This window comes from Perca flavescens, chromosome 18 (genome assembly GCF_004354835.1).
Source record: "Perca flavescens isolate YP-PL-M2 chromosome 18, PFLA_1.0, whole genome shotgun sequence".
In the NCBI taxonomy this organism is placed as follows: domain Eukaryota; kingdom Metazoa; phylum Chordata; class Actinopteri; order Perciformes; family Percidae; genus Perca; species Perca flavescens.
The window spans coordinates 7248912-7270024 of NC_041348.1; the positions used below are offsets into that span (position 1 = coordinate 7248912).

Below are 21113 nucleotides of genomic sequence, written 5' to 3' on the forward strand. Positions count from 1 at the left end.
CAACTTTGTGAGTTATGTATTTGCAGGCAGACACAGAATGCACAAACAGAAGCCTATAAATAAATAAATAAATGCAGTCACGCATACACAATGCTCATTCACCTAAAGATAAAAGAATTGTACGTAAGGCTATTCTCAAGACATATTAAGCTACTTAAATAAACAATGCTTAAAAATCTAAAAAATTCGAGCACAATTTTACAACAACACCTGCTGCTGGAAAGCGACACGTAGGTGTACATGTTTTGCTACAGAAAAGCTGTAGGAGAGAACTTTAAAATGCAAATGACCAAATTTACTGTTTCACACGTGGGGGCAAACCGAGCCAGCCTACTAAAAATCCAGGACAGTTTGCTGCTGAAATTATGGAGCCTGCAAACAACCATAAACAAGACTAGTGCAGCTTCACATTTGAACAGCAAAAGAAATGTCCCACGTACCGTCCCAGTCGGGACTGGACAAGTGGGAGGCAGAGTGCACCGTGTGCAAAGCTGGCACATATGTTTCAGTGTCTTTATTATTTATCTTATTACATTGAAAGTTATTAAGAGATATTTAGTTGAACCTGGATTTTCTAACACAGAAGAGGTCATATTTAGAACATTATTTCATTTTATTTATTTATTTTAAAAGAGAGCTATTGTTTTGTTACAGGTTGTTACAGATTTTATTTGATTTTATTACAGAAGTTTTTTTGCACCATTGAGGCATAATAAAGCATGTTCATTAACCTCTGAGAAGCCTGTCTGTATTTGTCTCGAGGCCGGGCCGAGTGTAATTTCATTATGGTCTAAGGTAAAGCTAGCTAATCTCAAGTGCATCTAAATGTTTACCACAGGAAGTCCATTTTAAAGCCCGTGCAAACTTGGCAGAACTTTTGTCTCCCCCCTCTGCCAGTGTAGAGTAATTATACAAATACTGTTGACTTGCTTCAAAAAAGCAGTGGGATTCATAGTAATGCCGTGTAACTAGGGGTGTCATGATTCTCCAAATCCACACATTCGATTTGACTTTCAAATCAGTGATTTGTGATGGCAATGCCACGTTAAGAGCCACAAGATGGCAGAAGGGTACTTACAAACAACACTACAACAACAATTTGAGTTTGTCAAAATTACGAAGTGCATTTGAATGCACCATTAGTTTAATGAGGTGCACATGAACACACCATGAAGTCCCGTTGGAGCCCAAATGCTTTACTTTCATTGTTTGCTTCCATAACTTACTTGCGGGGAAGCCAATATGTTGCCACACCGGTGACTTCAGGGAAGCAGGAGGATTTTCCAGTTCTGTTTCTCTGTTTTCCCGTTTTCTCAGACTCCGTCATCGGCCATAGTGTCTAGAAAAGAGCAGCTACAGGCTACCGTAAGCTAACGTAACCCTGTGTCTATTGCTGCATGTTACTAGTCGGTAAGCTACGCTGAATCTCTTTATTTTCTCTTTGTATGTGCGCAAGTACATGTGCACCCCTTTGCATCACTGTAGTCTCTCCCCCCATTCCTGCCTGTAAAGGTATTGGGTATTATATGTAGACTGACATACCGTATAACCAGAAAAAGCAGCTATGCTGTGAAGAGCTGTGAGGGAAGTGAAGTGAAGAGAGATATCTCTTGTGTAAAATTACTAAAACTGCCTTTAGCTCATAGGAAGAAGCTAAATGAGAAAATAGTTTTTTGGGGCCTTTAAGTGTGATTTGAAGCCAAAGAGGAAGGAGTCCCTGAACGTGTTAGTTTTCATTAATTGTAGTCTGATGCTTTGTCTGGAAGCTGTATGTGAATCCCACCCTGCATTCTGGTGACTAATGACTTTCATCAGTTATTCCTTCTGTATGTAACCTACCGCAGCAGGGTCAAACTCACCTCCAGCTAAAATAAAGTATGAACTACATTTAGCCAAGCCATTAAATGTAGGTAGCACTGTGAAAATGTGCATTTAAAATTAATAGTTTAAATTGACAAAATATTTATTTGGATGAGAAGATAGCTTTTTGCCCTCCCGTGTTCATTCTCACTTTCACTCCCATCATCTGTTTTTATTGAGTTTGGATCACTCTTCTGCAGCGGGACCTCCTCCTTGTGATATTGGCTCCTCTGTCATCTTCACCTGTGTGACAAGCCGGCATCCTGATTGGATGAGTTACGGTGGGCGGGAGCAACTGACATGCTCTGTTGCCACGTGAAGCGGGTCTGCCTGCCACAGAGATTTTAGAGCAGTAATGTAGTTCAATGACTCGGTGGCTTTTTGGTGTGGGCCAGGAGAGGAGGGGAGGGTGAAGGCAGGCTGGGCCTTCATTAAAGGAGCAACATGGTCAGGCTGTGGAACTGTAATGCTTTTTTTTATCCCCCTGCCTCTCTTCTCGGCAGAAAAATAGTCTGCTGGACAGCCGGTGACAAACTGCCCTCTTACAATCTATTCAGGGATGTACCTGCATCTGGAAGAGGCTTGAGATACAATGCCTCTTGCCTATTCATCCTTTCATTCTGAGCTACAGCTTCCCATCTTTCTTTCTCTCTTTATCCATGTCTGCTTCCTGATACACTGCTGTGGTGGCTGGCAGACAGCACAGGCTGTCCTCGATTAGAGGGAAGGGGAAGAGGTGATTCATTAAAAGGTTGCAGAGGGTGTGAAGTTGTGCTTTGCAGCTGCTGTCTTGGTGCAAAAGTTCACCAATGTTCCAGGTAAAAATGAGCAAAGGATATCACCAGCTAAATCAGTAATAATGGTCAGAGAATTACTAGAATGAAATGCCCATGCTATCAGGGTCATAGCCACGATTTTAAAAATATTGAGTCATGAGTCTGAGACTCTCATACAGTGCCTAACAATGGTCAGGCCTGGAAGAGATAAAAGCATGAATGACTTGCTCCAGGTCTGCAAATGAGAGGATCATGACCCGATTTTGGCAATATGCCTCGATTAAACCAAGTCTACAGTACCTAAGTGACATGTGCATCACATTACAGCTCAGAGTAAAAAAAATAACATGGATTACATGCTTCTCATTTAGATAGATAGAGCACTCAGACTAGACATTAGACTAACAATGCAGGTACTAGTACCAGGGGAACTACAGTATAGGGATTTTATTCAGCTGGACATCCAGCACTTAACATCAGCGATGTAAAAGATAATGGAGGACAAATCCATAGCACCAGGCTTCATTGGGAATTACAATTGACCCACATTAACCTCAACACCTGTTACTTATTGTTGCTAAGTCTGTCAAGCTTTTCAATCAAGCCCTGCAAATATGCAGTTTACAATGATAACAAGATTTACCACTCAAAACTTAAAGTTATTTTTTTAATGTGCCCTGATCATAGACCAAGCGGCATCATCCGGGTCTAAAATGTGAAGCCAATGCAAAAGTGCCTTAAACCTGCATTCTATCTAATTACCAGCAGAGGGCAACTCCACTGGTTCCAAAAAGAAGTCCGTTTGTATAGAAGTCTACGGGAAAATGACCCTACTGCTCACTTGATTTATTACCTCATTAAATATTTTCCTAACGATTATTACGATTTATGGTCTTTTCTTCAATACAGTATGATGTTCATTTTGTAAATTATGATCCAATTTATTTTAAAACCAACGATAATGCAGGGGATGTTTTAAGGGCATGGCTACGTCAACTTGTCAATAATAACGGAGGCTTAGAAATGCTTATCCATGGCACTAGAGTTGGGTACCGACAATCAATGCTAATATGGCACCGATGCCTAAGCGACTGCTATTTAAAGGACCGAATAGTAACGCAGATTTTGTTGCCTCATTTCAGTGCCACTGAAATGCCTGCGCTTCTTTCTGATGCTCCGAAATGGACAATATAGGCAAGAGAAGCATAGCTGCATGTCACGCTAGTTAACACTACACTTGACACTATTATTTTGTAGCTGGATTAAACACATTTATATTCTGACAGCTAATGTTAAACGATGAACGAAGTTCCTACACCTGGACATAAGTCTGCAGCTGCCGTTGTCCAAAAAAAACAAACAGATGTTCACTTGAAACTGCTAGCCTAAACCTTTAATGACTTCTTTTTTTGTTATTTTTTAAACTTTTAAAAAAAAGTATCGGTTCAGGCATCGTTTAGGCACCCGCACCATTTTAAAAATATCGCTTTAGATATCGAAAAAAAAAAAAAACAATACTCAACCCTACATGGCACTGTGTACTGTGCCGTGGACTTGTTTTTGGGTGTTGTCCATGTTTTTGTCTCAAACTTTGACCCTCTCACTCTGTGTTTTCACTTCATCAGTTAATTGGAATATTTTGGTATATTTAAATCGGTGACTCGTCACTCTTTAGCATTTAGCTTAGCGCAGCACCATTGCAACCTTAAACAACACTGGCTTAGATGTGTCATCCTCCCCAGCTCCGCCCCGTTGTTCAAATATAAAAATACTGAAAAATGAAAATGCAAACCATGCAAGAGGGTCTTGAATATCAATTTGATGATAACATACATGACATGATTATGTAATAATGCAAAAAAGACTGAGGCTTAAGCTGCATTTCCCAGGCAAAAAGTCAGCTTCTTAATAACTGAAATTTCCCATTTTTGGGATCATTAAAAATCTATCTATCTAATCCATATGGAATGAAGTAGGAACAGTGTTCTTGTATTGCAGGATAACTAGTATTATATTTTAGTATACAGAAATATTTGTTATATTCTTTATAACATTGTATACACACTTTATACCACCATGCAGATGCCTACTATAGAAATACATAGGATACATTTATGTCTTATTGTCAGTATTTCCAGGCAATATGTTTCCTTTTCAGAGAGGGTGTTGATGAAGACCAACCGATGATTTGGCACACTTATTTCTGGTAAACTTTCCCAAATCCTATAAAGAACAGATAAGACTGTCTAGTCAAGTGTTACAAGAGTGGTGTTGCAGTGAATGTGTCGATTCTGGGGATTTTATTAATGTAACTTGTAACTCCACACAATAACACAGTTATTTCTCGACTGATTTTTTTTAAACCAAAAAACTTCTGAACAGCAGACAGCTCTTCTCTTGGGGAAAAAGTTATGTTGGTGCATCTCTGGTCCCTCTTTCTTCATCCTCCACCTGTCTTTTCTGTTTTTTTTTTGTTTTTAACCTTTATTTATCCAGGTAAACTGTTTGAGAACAACTTCTCATTTACAAACATGACCTGGCCAAGAGGCTACAGTAATAAATGAAAACGTACTCTACAACTAAACATATACATGTCATACACATAACACACAGAACAAGCAAATAAAAGTAGACAGCAAAGAAAAAAAATAAAATGCTTAAGTATATGTGTATAAATAGGATTCATGTTTATCAGCAGGAACAGGAATCGACTATGCTGTTTTGAAGATTAAGCTTAAAGGTGGATATTGGGATCAGAGACGTAAGTTTCAGAGTATTTTGTAGTGTGTTCCAATCATGTACTGCTGCAAAGCAGAAGGCATTGCGTCCAAAGGTAGTAGAAGTAGAGGGGGTACTAAACTTAATAAAATTACTTGATCTTGTGTGATAAGTGTTATGAGCAACATGAAAAAGATGACAAATAGAGAGGTGTCTTGCCCAAGATTGTCTTGTATATGAAGGAAAACCAATGATGATTAGACAAATCACAGTGATGAGTATGAAAAGGTGCATTAGTGGCGAAACGGATGGCTGAATGATAGAGTGTATCAAGTTTTTTTAGAGCTGTGTTTGGAGCTGTTCTGTAAATAGTATCGCCATAGTCCAAAATTGGCAATACTGTCATCTTAACAAGGATGCATTTGGTAGCATGAGTAAAGGAAGCTTTATTGCGGAAAAGAAAGGCTAGTCTAGCTTTGACTTTAGTTTGAAGGTTCTTGATATGTGTAATAAATAACAAAGATGAATCCAACCAGATACCTAGGTATTTAAAATATTCTTGAATGTGCAGTAGCAACAGAGCCTCTCCCGGATGTTAACAGACTGTTATGCTACCTGGCAAGCTAGCAGCTATAACATTACCCTGCATGCCGTTGGTAATGTAAATTTGTAAATGTACAAATACAAATTATGTTACAAATTATTGTGGGCCATGGTTTTTTACCCTTTTAAAGAGCAAAAGAACTAAATTGTTGTATTATATAACTTTAACCATGAGTGATTCACTCACAGCTTCTGACCGTAGCGCTTTTAGCAACTATGCACTGGTTTTGCGGTATATGAGATATCCCCTGTGGCTCAGTTGGTAGAGTGGTCGTCTAGAAATCGGAAGATGCTCTGCATTTACATATTGTACGGGAAAATGAAACTTTATACCGCCCAGTACTAGTTGACGGTTGCCAAACTATGATTGGGCAGTTGCTGTTTAAGGGAGGTGTTTAGGGAACAGTCAGTTGTGTAGCATCTACATTACAATGGCAGTCTATATTGTGTTCGCAGAGAAGCAGCATGTAGATAAAGAATAACAGAGGACCCAGGATTGACCCCTGAAGGACCCCACAAGAGAGAGGAATAGTTGAGGAGGCGCAGCCCCAACCAAGACAGATGACCTGTTGGACAAGAAACAATAAAATGTAGAGCAACATCACTTATGCCAACATGGGGAGGGTTGATTGATTGATTGGGTTGAGAGGGTTGATTGAAACAACAATTGTCCACTTGAAGAACTGAGCTGAAGGAAAATTAAAATTATATAAGCAGGCCTTTATTCAAATTAAGAGCGTGCATGTTAGGTTTTAGTAAACTATAGACGCTATATAATTTGAAACTTAAAGAAATACATCCTCGATAACCAGCTATGTGAGCATCAGCACACTTAAAAGTTTACAAATGTAATATTGAAGTAAATGTTTTTGACTATGTTGTATATATTTTAGGCTGTGATGGTTTTTTGATTAGTTTTCATTTAAATATCTGATTAGTGTTTAACTAATCTTGCATGTATTTGTTAATACTACTGACAGTTATTTGTAATGTAATGTTTTAATATTGTGTGCACCTGTCCGGGGACTGCAGATGGAAACTAGCATTAGCTAACTCTGGTACAAAACATATTTTTGTAAGATTAATGAATTTTGTACATTGTCCCTGACAAAAAATTTAAATAAAAATAAACCGCCTTTACTGCATCAAACGTTTTATTATTTATTGGTTATAAAGAATTGGTGCTAATTTTGTCTGACTTTCATTTCTGTCTTTCATATTTCCTTGTAACATGAAGAATATATGCTTTTAATAGCCTATGTAATTATCACAAATGATAAGCCTGTCACCTCATGTGCACATGCACTTTTTATTAATGGATTTTGTTAAGGTTTCATGATTGATATGAGCACAGCTTTCCACAAGCGTTCATTACCAGCCAAACAGCCAACTGCTTATTTAAATACTTTATACTGTATCATAAATATTTGATTTTAATAAAATTGTTTTGATTAAAGCGTGTACATTTTACGACCACTAGTCTCCGCTTCAAAACAATCAGGCATGATGATATAAATGAGCCTGTCTGTATCAGTTCCGCCCCCACATGCTCTAGGCTATATTCATACATATACATGTGTGTATGTGTGTGTCTGTGCGCGTGCATAGCTGAAAGGCTGTGTCCTGCCTAGAGAGTGGAGAGTCGTCTTCATTGTTTGACAAATATTAGCAAAATAATTTATGACGAAACACAGAAAGAATTACATTGATAGCACACACAGGGAACATCCTCATTAGACGGACTAACACAAGACGGGAAACACCGGGAAACACCAGAAAACACAGTTGGCAGCACCCTGACGATTGGCGGCATTAAAAATGCCCCCCCACACATTCCAATGTCCCTGTCCCCACAGATTCTAAAACCCCAACATTTCCAGAAAAAAAAAAAACACAGAGTACATCAACTCATTGTCCTCAATAGCAGCTACACTCGGGATACAGCTAAACCATGCAGCTTGAAAAGCTCATTTGGAATGTTTTTGCAGGTTGCTGAAATCAGGATTTTATTACCTAAACACAATCCCCAGTCAGTGCACTCAGCTGTTCACAGATATTGAGGACCAAGTGCTGTATGCCTTCACTGCAGCTGCCAGAAAGTGTGTTACACCACCTGCAGTCTCATATATAGAAAAAGGGAGGTGAAAAGGAGGCAAACTAGTTCATTTGCAGTCTGTATGTGGGTGTTTGTTCCATAGCATCTGTGTGTGGGTGAAAATGGCCAGAGCAACAGCAAATGAGAGTGTGGGCTTCCCTGCAGACTCATAGTCGTGGCTATAAAGTTCTCGGAGGGTGGTCATGCCGTGTGTGTGTGTGTGTGTGTGTGTACCATATTGTTTAGAGGACATGACGGTGACACTGGTTAAGTTTTATCACTGCATTAATCGGGAATGCAATCTCTATCTCTGTCTCTGTTGCTGTGTTACCTCACCCCCGCTCTTCTTTCGTCATCCATTCGTGTTGCCCAAGTAAAAATGTGGACATTCAGTTTTGCATCTATCAGCATTCAGACATTGAGAGAATTGTCAGTTTCCTCCCAATCTGATTAACATTGAGCGGCAGTCATGCTTCCAGCCATGTGCTCCACTCCCTGCTGCTTCTTTCACGTTTTCATTGATTAAAGCCCCTGCAACGTCCACACTGACCAGGCCTTTTTGTTTTTCCTTTATTTATACCACTGAAGGAAAGTTTTCACCACTGGCTCATTTCGGGCACTGGTGATGTGTTTATTTTCACTTAGTGAACACTTACATTATAACTAAGCTAGGTTTGAACATACAAACAGCTGGTGCAACCAGCCTCTGCAATCCATCTATCTCCATTATCAAGAAAAGGATTGAGCTGTCTGCCAAAGGATAAACAATTCACGAGAAGGCAACATTTGATCTCATGAAGCTTAGCTTAAGTTCATTCAGGACGACTTCTACGCTTCACATTTCTATCTCTCCCGACGCAGCTGCATTGTCATCTGCAGAATGTGGCCGTTTATACTCTCCGTTTTATCTCCGTGAGCTATCGCATTGTTGCATTCAAACTTTAAACCGGTTCTACTCTTTGCTGCTGTCAGTTGTCATTTCAGGCAAAAAAACAATGTGACCCTCCTCCTGTTCATCTCCAGTTCTCATATTCCCAGCACCCAGGATTCCTCCATCATCAGAAACCCCACTCCACATCACATCCATCCAGATCTTCCTTTTCGTATCACGGTTTTAGGGTCATGGTTTTCGGTTCTGTACGGTTCTTGTTATTTTTTCTTTTAATCTTTAACACTCCAGAAATACACTTCAGCATATGATATATAGCTAAAATTAGCATATTGAATGCATGTTGCACAATGCTTGCACACAGTGGCAGTTCTATCTATTGTTTTATTTCCGCTGTCATCATAGGTAACATGAAATCCAAAATGTTCCCATACACCAGACTTATATGACACTGGCGCATACTCCAACTCCGGATATCCTTCCTTATCTCTCCCACTTGACATTTCTTCACGTGATGTGACCTGCAGCACTCCACATTCACTCCGCCTCACAAAATCCAACGACAATCTTTTAAACTGACCTTTGTCGATCAAAAAAACTAACAGATTCAGCAACTGTATGGCCTATTTCTTGCTTAAAATGTCTGTTTTCAGAAACAGACGCCAGTAGTGTCTGTTTTGAAATTCTGGAGCAGCAAGACCCACGTTACGCATTCGTCAAATCAGCTGCCATTTGTTGCGTATGTCCCGCTCATCCCGCTCGTTATTTCCAGTAAGTGTTTTAACATAGGTGTCGAAAGTGGGCACTACGGCAGTAAGTGGTTAGTGCACATTAACAGTGTACTGACGAACCGTGCGACGCACACACGCTCCGAACCAAGACAAGCAAACCGAAGGGTTCGAATGTTTTTTCATGAACCGTACCACCACTACTTCCTTTATCCCTTCATCACCACCACCAATATCTAGACTCCATCGGGGGGATATTACTATATCCATGGTCTCTATACCTTTTATAATTTAACATTGCGATGGAGTCAAATCGCCAAAGACTCTTAACATATCAACATATTATGCACCATGTTAATTAAACTAAAACTTAAAGTAAGTCTCTCCTGACTTAGTCCCTCCTCCAAAGCACGCTGGAGGAGAATCTGGATACTCCACATAGCATTTGGGGATGGGAGGAAAACGTGCTCAGGTTTATTGGCATATCTGTAAACTAATCACAATCGTCTTGGGCGGTGCTAGGCACCGTAGAAAAGCTGTGGTGCCGCTGCAAAATAAGCTCGGAAGGCAGTTCTAGTTGTTTTAGTCATGCAACAGAAAACTCAGCTTGGATAGATAGTCTAGCTAGCTGTCTGGATTTACTCTGCAGATTTCTGGGAAAAGGCTATATGCCAACACAAAGGAAGCCCAAGGCAACGGATATCCGGCCTAAATTAGTGAAATCCGGCGGATTTTCCGGTGCCACCGGAGCAATCCCGGAAGTAGAACGTCATGGATATAGACTATTCCTGACTGTACTAGTTGTCATGTTTCATAAACAATTGATTCCCCCAAAATTGATATTGATACTCCTTTCATAGAATACAGTCATCATGTCAAATATCCTGATAGAGGTAGGGAAATATGTGAGAAGGTAACACTAAATATTTGATTCACTAAACATGAAGAGATGCAGGGTGCTGTCCTTGCTGTTCTCGTTGCTGAGTTTAAACATGTTGCCCACCTTAGTGGGTCTTACAAGGGTGTGAATACCTGTCAGCACAGTGAGCGTGTTGCTGTTTTTATTCTTTGCTTGCTTTCAGTTCTCTCTCAGTATCATCCCTTCAAATTGGGATTCTTCTAACTTTTGAGCATGGAGCTATCAAAGACAAAAGGTAGTTTCACAGAGAGCCAAGACAGATGGGAAATCTCCCAAGAAATCTCAGGATAAAAGGAGTGCTGCTCTTACTAGAAAGCAGACTTGATCAAAACACAGTACCACTATAGTCTCAATGCTTCAGTCTATTTGAAGGATCTGACCAGTTTTTTTTGAATGTTTTATCCTATATACTACAAATCCTAGTTTACTTTAGTATAACGTGCTTTTAGATGTTGATGTAGACATAATGGTCTATCAAGCACATTTTGCATTTTTGGAAGTTTCATGCTATACTGAAATGATCTGTGAGCAATAGCTGTAAAATATAACTAGCTACATCATTGTTGGTTGTTAACGGAGTAAAGATGCCCACAAGTCAGCATTTATACTTTTTTTCATGGTCATAGCTGCGGTAATTTGTGTGTGTGTGTGTGTGTGTGTGTGTGTGTGTGTGTGTGTGTGTGTGTGTGTGTGTGTGTGCGCATGCATATTTGCTGACATTTGTAGATTCATTGATAATAGAAATAATTGTTAAATGTATCCCTACTATTAAAATAACATACCCTTATTATTGTAGTTGTGATATTTAAGCCATTGAAAATGGAACACTTCAGTTTCCAAAATTTTGCAGAAAATAAATCCACAAGCTTTTTAATAAAATTGATTAAATGTGTATGTTCAACTTTCTTAACTGTAAGGATTTACTGCCATTCTCTACTTGGTAGTCAACTCAACTCAACTCAACTTTATTTATATCATTGCAAATTCAATATATTTTGGTTTTAGACTATTGGTTTGTTGCCTTTTTAAATGTTTTACTGTATCTAAAAGTATGCAGTATCAAAGTACCTGTTATTACTGTTCATTGCATTACTTTTTTTAGAGTCTTCAGTAACTTTAGTGATGATACTAACCAGGGACACTTTACCAGATGGGCTCATTGGTATTCTCCATTTCCTCCTGCCAGCAATTAATCACTGCAATAAATCCCAGAGCTTTTCCAAATCATGTCTAGAAAATGACACGCTACTTAAAATCCAATTTGGTAAATGGGAAACCCATGCGAACACCACTGGCTCTCAATCCCTCATCCCCAGCCACAGCTATGACATTCTTCCTCCATCGGACTATCCCTCCTTTCCACATCACCTGACTGCCACACCCATCCACTCACCTGCATGAGTCAGTAGGAATGGGTATCGTTAGGATTTTATCAATATCGATATTGCTTATTAATACTAATTTTATCAATACTACTCTATAATTTGGTGCAAAAAATAAAGACATGAAAAGATTTGACCGCTATTTTACTTTTACTTGCAAAAATAAGTTAAATTGTTACTGTATATATAACGAGGAAGGAGCAATTGCTACAAATTCAATTCAATTGTATAGTCATTGACACAATGTGCAGGCATATACTGTATGTAACGAAACGTAGGTTGGTTGCTTCCATCAAACAGAGTGGGCAGTGGGCACATGTCTGTTCTAACAACTATAAGCAATACTAAAATTGTTTATCTGGTTGTCAGAACAGCTCACACTCAGTTCAGTTGAGCAGCTTGTCACTAAAATGAGAATAGCTGGTCCACCTTAAGGTCAGCTTGCGTTATTGAGCCTGGACTGCAATAGCTTGACAATAACATCGAGGCTAACTCCTTTTACTTACAGTAAGTCAGCTATAACTGCTCAATATTCACCACTGTCTCTCTCTCTCTCTCACACACACACACACACACACACACACACTGCACTGCTACATTCATAGCTAATTGCTATCTTCATACTAACCGTCACACACATGTTCTTTGTCTCTAAACACATTTTAGTTTAGAAAGCATTCTTAGATGCTTAGCCCCAGCGGGCGCCCAGCAGCGCTACACAAAAACCAATAGCATGATCGTTTGTCCAGGAGGTTATCGATATTTCGGTACTGTCCAGTCCAGAACCGGTACCAGGTTAGTACGAGTTCTCGATACCCATCCCTACTCGTCAGCCACTCCCCACAAATACTGGTCCACTTCTTTTGTCCCCTTGTCGGTTTATCATTGTTGCAATGTGGTTTCTTGCTGTGATCTGTTACCTGTCTGCCTCTTACCTGCCTATCAGATCTACTGCTTCACTTGGACTATTGATGCCTGAAAGACTATCCACACTTGTTTCTTCAATAATCCACTGAATTCATTATGCTGCCTCCTCTACTATCTGCATTAGGTTCCAACACCATGACAGATGTAATGTTGGAAAAACCCTGGGGCATAAATTTCCTTTCTCTCCACACCCTCTAAACCAACTGACACTAACTAATTGACTTGCAGCACAGCGTAATAAAACTAAAAGCAGGAAAAGCCATCTAGCCAACTCATTACAAATGCCTAATCCTTTATAGTTAATTTACTTCCTATGTATCAGACAAGGGGAAATTTACAATGCTGTCAAGGGTAGCAATCCCTTTCGCTGCCTTGTCCACCTGCTAGATTTGAAAATAATATGTTAAAGCTGTTTTTGGCCGAGAAACATATGCATGGGCTAAATCCTGTGTTCACTTGTTCTGAAATATTTACATGGTAGAGGACCATTAAACTGATTCTAGTGTTCAGAAATTTATAGCACATTCCCTTGCAGCAGTTTTCCCCTCATCAGAAATGCAGCTCCGGCATTTTACAAACAAATGAACAGTGTGCGTGGGTGGGCGAGTGTTTCTGTGTGGGAGATTTTGCACTATTGAGCATATGCCTTTGAACGTTGTGTGTTCATGTCTATATTTTCAACTGGTGAAATTCCTACAGATTTGACTCATGAATGGGCCTGCTGCAGATAGATTTGGAAGCTGCTTACGAATGCATGGTAGAGAGGACTCAGATATGAAGAGAAAAGTAAAAGCCCATGTCTCTATTAGAGGAATCAAACCAAATTTGTATTTGTTTATTTTTAATTTTATGTCATGATGCTGAAAGACTGTGGTTTCCTGCTTTTCATGGTCAGCTTTTGAAGCTCGCTTTGGCTTATGTATCAAGTAGTGCTTCTTGCAGAGGATAATTTAAGGAACTGTTGACATATACAGTAAAAGGAGATTTTGGGGGGGATTTTTGCTAAAATTTTTGCCTCTATTGAATAGATGATAGTAGTGAGGCAAACAGAAAACTTGAAGAGAGAGAGGGGTATGACATGTAACAAAGGTCCCCAGCTGAAATCTAACTGGGGACATTGTGGGTATGTACCTGACCCAACCACCACCAGCCAGACCAACCCAGCTAGCGGAACACCCAAATTATATTTGTTTTAAAGCAGTGTGATTTCCCTTTAGTGCTTGTTTGCACAATAATATTTTGTATATCCTCTGTTGATGCTGCTTGATAAAATAGTTTTTTTTGTAATTTGAATATAGTGTGGCAGCTCAGTTCAATCTGCATCTACATACATTTAGTTTTAGGAATCTAAATTGATATTACTCAGTGGTACAAAAAAACGTTGCTTCTGAAATCATTCTGTGACATGAACCATTTCACTTCCTAGGAATGACTATATCATGCAAATAGAACCATTTTCCAGACCATGTAATCTTTTGATGAACACAGTGCTAATACATCAGTGCAAACATAATTCTTACTGAGTTCTCTCTCTTTTCTACTAGGCCATGGAACCAAAGGGGTGTTCGAGCTGCTAGCAGGATGGAGGAGAACAAGGGAAAATCTCCCCTTCAAGGAGCGTGTGGCGGACGCTTTTGCTGATGTGATGGTGTGCTACACCATGACCAGCTCACTCTACATCATCACCTTTGGCATGGGAGCTAGCCCTTTTACCAACATCGAGTCAGTGAAAATCTTCTGTCAGAGCATGTGCGTTGCCATCCTGGTCAACTACTTCTACGTTTTCTCTTTCTACGGCTCGTGCCTGGTCTTTGCCGGACAGCTGGAGCAGAACCGCTACCACAGTGTTTTCTGTTGTAAAATCCCCTCAGTGGAGTACCTGGACCGCCAGCCCACATGGTTTAAAACCATGATGAGTGACGGCCATGACTTGTCCACGCACCACGACAGCGTCCCCTACCAGAATCACTTCATCCAGCACTTCCTGCGTGAGCACTACACAGAATGGATTACCAACACCTATGTCAAACCCTTTGTGGTCATTCTATATCTCATCTATGCCTCTTTCTCATTCATGGGATGTTTACAAATCAGTGATGGATCAAACATTGTGAACCTGCTGGCTAGTAACTCTCCCAGTGTTTCGTATGCACTGACCCAGCAGAAATACTTCAGTAACTATAGTCCCGTGATTGGGTTTTACATTTACGAGCCCATTGAGTACTGGAACTCCACGGTGCAGGAGCACCTGAAGACTCTAAGTCATGGCTTCAACAAGATCTCTTGGATGGACAACTTTTTCCACTACCTGCGGGTGGTGAATGTGAGTGCTTCAACCAAGAGCGACTTCATCACCATCCTGAAGGGCTCCTTCCTGCGCAGCCCGGAATACCAGCACTTCACTGAGGACATCATATTCTCCAAGAACCGTGAGACCGATGAGTACGACATTATTGCCTCACGGATGTACTTGGTGGCACGGACGACAGAGAAGAAGCGGGAAGAGGTGGTGGAGCTTCTGGAAAAGCTTCGTCCGTTGATGCTGATCAACAGCATCAAGTTCATTGCCTTCAATCCTACGTTTGTGTTCATGGACCGCTACAGCTCCTCCGTCATCTCACCCATCCTGACCTCAGGCTTCAGCGTACTCACAATCCTCATCCTCACTTTCTTCCTGGTCATCAACCCCTTGGGGAACTTCTGGCTCATCCTCACGGTAACGTCCGTGGAGCTGGGCGTCTTGGGTTTGATGACCCTCTGGAACGTTGGCATGGACAGCATCTCAATCCTGTGCCTTATTTATACCCTCAACTTCGCCATGGATCACTGTGCGCCACACCTGTACACTTTTGTGCTAGCCACCGAGCACACTAGGACGCAGTGCATCAAGTTGGCACTGGAGGAGCACGGGGCAGCCATCCTGCAGAACGCATCCTGTTTTGTGATCGGGATCATGCCCCTGGTGTTTGTGCCTTCCAATCTGACCTATACACTGTTCAAGTGCTCCCTCCTCACTGCAGGCTGCACCGTGCTGCACTGTTTTGTCATCCTGCCTGTCTTCCTGACCTTCTTCCCGCCGTCCAAAAAGAGACACAAGAAAAAGAAACGGGCAAAGCGTAAAGAGCGGGAGAGGGAGAGGGAGCGGGAGAGGGAAAGAGAAAGGGAGGAGATAGAGTGCATCGAAGTCAGGGAGAATCCTGATCATGTGACAAATGTCTGAGTAGTTTGTAATTTTAGCATTGAGTATCAGTGGTTATCCGTCAGTTATTGGTGGATTAGAGGTATTCTCCAATGGTGAGTTGCCTCTTGAGGTGCAGGGGAGTCTGAAATGTCCCCTGAGGAGTGGGAACTGGTCATTCCCAACCAATAGCAGCTAGGCCGGCCAGAGTAGAGCGCAGCCCCACTGGTCAGTCATTCAGTCCTTGACAGTCTGGACAGTGTATCTCATTTGCACAAACTGCAATAAGCTCACGGTTCTAAACCTCTTTCCCAACTATTTGGTTTATGAAAACAAGTTAGTTCCCAGAACTTAAGCTTGCTAAATCTGTAAGTAAATTCTAAACAAACACTATGTTAGTCCATTACCAATTTTATGTTCATCTCCCTAAGCCCATATCTCAAAAGACGTGAGTGAGGATCATAGCAGTCTGTTAAGCCAAGGACATTCAAGTTGGTGAAAGTAGTTAGTGTGATCATACAAAAGTGTACAAATTAAACTGTGCAGGAGACAACTGTGCACACATCTTACTCACACCTGGATAGCAGGAACTTACCAATACCAAATTCGGTGGAAAGAGAGAAACTGTGGAAAGCACACCGCAAGCTTTTCTGTGACATTAAAATAGCTGAAAAGCTGAACTTGGCAGATGGCATACACTGTGTCCATTATGAAGAATTATCTTGCACATTGCATTGTGAGAATATAACTGTTGAGGTTTATATTAGCAGGAGACCCATATTTCTGCTTTATTCCAGAGATCATATAAGGTTGTACGCAATGGCAAAAGGAACTGCAGTGGGCTGCAGCTATGAAGAGGAAGTGATAAGTGACACCTGTTGTGCAGCAGTATTTGAAAATGCAGTAAGCCTGAGTATGACTTAAATAACTGCTTTTGCACCAGACCAGTAAAACCAAAAGTGAAGAGTGTTTCAAAGGCTTGAAATATTTAATTTTCTAGCAGGTTGATAACAATGGACAGTTTCTGTGAGAGTATGAGTGTCTTTGTGATCCACTTACAAAAGCTTACTGGCATGGCACTGGTAATTGGAAGGTCTGAATGTGATTCAAGCTAGCAGTGGTGCCAAATAGTGTACATATTTTTTTTTTGTTTGACAGTTCTATAACAACAACAAAAAGCTTGGTAAGTTTGAACTTTCATATAAATCAACCATTAATCATGAATTATTCAAGCTAATTTAAATTATTGCTATTTAATGTTGTTGAGGTTTGTTGAGCAGTTTGTGAAGCAGGCTTTAAATGAAGCAGTGAGGCACCTTTTGTTAAGTACACTGTGTCTGAATAGTTTTAATTGCCGAAGTGAAACTAGAACCTCCGGGTTTTGTTCCAGAAGCAAGAAAACAGCATTCAAAATGATTGCCATTTGTAATAAAACAAATTACTATAAATCCAGCCCTACAAGATAACCTGTTGTATTCGTTCACCCCATTTGTTTAGACATGGTTAGTACGTTTTAAAAGAAAAATGCATAATCATTGTTTATTTAATATTTCTGTTTTTACCAGCCTTTAAAGCTGCACTTATCAATATTTTTATGTTGACAATGGATCAAAAGACAAAGTGTAGATAAAGGTGTTGATCATATTGACCAGGTCACAGAGAATTATTACCCAACTGCAGAGCATTTCAGCATCTATTAGCTCATTATTTTGTGGCCAGCAACCTAACAGTATGGTTCAGTCTCCCTACTCTCATCAACCGCGTTTCCAGTAGCAGGCAGCTTTTTCCTGGGAAAAAGCTTTGATATGCCCTGTCTTCGCTATCGTCCCAGCAACAAACAGCAGACAGACAAAGTTGGTGGACACAGTGGAGCATTTAGAGGCTAAAGAGCCACATCCCTCAGGAGTCGGTGGAGACCAAAACAGAGCTTAAAGAAGTGTATATTGGACTTACATTGATCAGGCTTTTAGAAAACACAACGCCAAGTGATTGCTAATGTTGCTCTGTATCTGCCAGATGTGTAAATAAGCAATTGCTTGCTAATACATGCTAACGTTTTGAGGTGATCATTTGTCAAGATGTGTTTTTCAGCATGTTCCAAGGCCCCCACTTAACCAAAAAAAAACTGCTTTACCCCAAGCCTATGACCATCCAGGGTTAAATTAAACAGCTTGAGAGACTAGATATGACAAACACTATATAAGGAAGAAATAGTTATGATTATGTATAATGTGTGCAAGGCCATGATAGAAAGATGTCATAGTTTTGACAGTTTTTTAAAGATAATTCTAAAAGACCAACTGAACTATCCTGGCCACGACAGTTATTTAAATGTTAACAAATCAAATATTTTACTTTTTGGACAGTAAACCCCATGAAGCAAATTTGGATTTCCTAAGACGGCGAAGGCATGGCCTGTCCTACTCTGCCTCTGATTGGCTAGTACTATTTGCCTTTGTTTGTTAGATTGGTTTAGGCATGAGGAGTGAGAATGGTTAAGGTAAGAATACCAGGGTAAGCCACCCTAAATGAGAGATTCTATTGAGTTATGAATGCGAGTGCCTAGTCTAGCCTGAAAGTGGCTCTCTATTGGGAAGATTGCAAAAGTGAAGGAGCTGACCACTACTGCCACCTATAGGCCTGAAGCTGGTTTTGTCCATGTAGTAAATTAGTCTATTTTTGCCCTAATACTTCAAATAACATCCCATTAAAAAATACTCCACATACCACAATACCCTTTTTCAAAATTCAGTCTTGAAGTCTAAAATGGCTGCTGTCTCGCCAGAGAGTAAACAGTATTATCCATGTGTGCCAAGACCTGATAAGAATCTCTGTTGCAGTCCCAAAACAAACACGGTCAAGGTCAGCAGCTCTGACAGATACCAATCTCACGCTGACCTCTTGCAGGCAGATCTTAGCTGGTTGCATGTGATAGAGAGGCCCCATATGAGAGAGCAGATGTGGCTGATTGCAGATCAGTCAATACCTTGTTACAGGATTGTCATTGAGGGGACACTGCTGTCTTGCTTCTTTGTGGTGCCACTGAGGAAGTGAATGGCTCTCAAAGAGGACAGCTAAACAGGCAGCTGGGGGTAGATTAGAATGTTCATATTGGACCAAACGTCAGTTAGAAATATGTGTTTGACAAAGAAGTGCGTGAGGGAAGATTAAACCCACTTCTTTTCTAAACTCATATCAGTAAACAAATAAGATGCAAATGTGTAAAAGAATCATTGTTTACCTGTCATACTTTACCACAAACACATTCCCTGCTTTTGTGGATTTGTGGAGAAAGTAATGTCATATGATAAGAACCTTATAGATTTCATCAACCAAACATTGCCCTACTTAGAAGGGAGGAGTTTTTGGCTACTTTCCTGCAGCAGCTGCAGTGAATGTCACATTATCTATAAGCCATGTCATGTATGTATAGCAGGAAGGCATGAAATGTTTGAAACACGGGAAAGAAATCTTAAATAATTTACTTCCCAAAATGAACTGTTTGCATGGCACTGTACTGTATGTATGCATGTATTTAATTTTTCTGTATGAAGTCTACGTATTTTTATTTTTGCTACGTTGAAGTGACCTATGTTTGTTGTTTCGATGCATATTCTGTAACACCATGCTGCAAAAGAACAAATTTAGTCATATCTGTTCCAAAACAAAAGCCAGAGGATATTTCTTGTGTAAAATAACTGTAAATTACTTTTTATATATTTGCTAAGAAAAAATATACTATAGAAAGATTTTTAATGACTGAATTTTCTTAAAAAAAAAGAATAAAAAGGGAAAAACACAGTAGGCCAGTAATAAACAGTGGAATGTTACCAGTATACTAGATCGTATTCCTTGCACACTGCAGTGTCAATGTTTGTTGATTCACGTTTTTATATGGGAAACTGTGGCCACCATTTTCTTGTTTGTTTGTGTGTTTTGACTCCTTTTATATTCTCTACTTGGCCCTCAGATTTAAGAAAAACATTCATTCATTTCATCATTCCTAAATATACTGTCATTGCTGCCTAGAAAGCTATTGCTGTTACCTAGCTACATTAACCACTTTTAAGCTTTCTTACTATTAGCATCATTCCCAATGCTGAATGCCGTCTAATTAGGCTTCTGTGTATTTAAATAGCATCATTAGATATTATTAGAACATATTCTTCTAAGGCAACACACTGAATCTTACCAATGGGTTACTGAAACAGCATGTGATATTGATATTTACAATACTTTATAGTGTCTTCGGTCGTCTTTTGAGAAAAGCCCAGCTTAAAGTATGAGCTTGGCATTATTCAAATTGTTTTCCTTTTACCAACAAATCTCCTAAAAAAAACAAAACCAACAATGTGTTAGTCCGTCTCCCAATACTTTCCAACTTACCTATCACATTACCTACTCGATCTGTAGAATCCCAAGCCCACAAAAGCTTGGTTACCATTGGTTACACTGTAGTAGTTAACACATGCTACTCAAATAGGACTAGGAAATGTAGAACTATTTTCAGCTTTATATTAATATGCATTTGGTTTGCTACTCAGCAATGGAGCTCTATGTCACATTGGTGGTTTTGGTCTTTTCATTGGATTTGTTGACCGATAGATACAAAACATTGCCAGACTTATTCTTTAAAAGGTAAACTGGCCTGCTTTATAACTAAATTTGATGAAGGTACCAGATGCTCTTGAAGTTGACATGCTTTTGCTATAAAAAGCTAAGCTTTGTATGTTTTTTTGTTGTTGCATATTTCCATCTGAGTACATCACTGTGTACAAATGTAGTTTGACGCCTATACATTTGTAGTACAATTTGGTTGTTTGAGTCACATTTATTCACTTGCTTTATAATCATGTAAAAACTAACCATCCATAAATTATTTTCAAAAAACAGATAATGGTGACCATACCTCTTCAGTTTCATTGGATCCATTCTGTAAGCTCTTGCTATAGGGTGTGTTTGTGTGTAGCCCCTCTTTATCTTCTATGGCGATACCATAACTAAATTGTACTGTATGTGATACATTACAGCTAAATAT

The 21113-nt window shown here is 39.8% G+C and overlaps 1 protein-coding gene across 1 annotated transcript in view; it reads left to right on the plus strand.

Moving 5' to 3' along the window:
* ptchd4 (patched domain containing 4) overlaps positions 1-16117 on the plus strand; it is an 81814-nt gene extending 65697 nt beyond the window's left edge. Inside the window, exon 3 of the mRNA XM_028605714.1 lies at positions 14442-16117. Coding sequence (XP_028461515.1) covers positions 14442-16117 — 1676 coding nt within the window. The remainder of the gene's footprint in view (positions 1-14441) is intronic.
* Positions 16118-21113: the final 4996 nt, after the last annotated feature.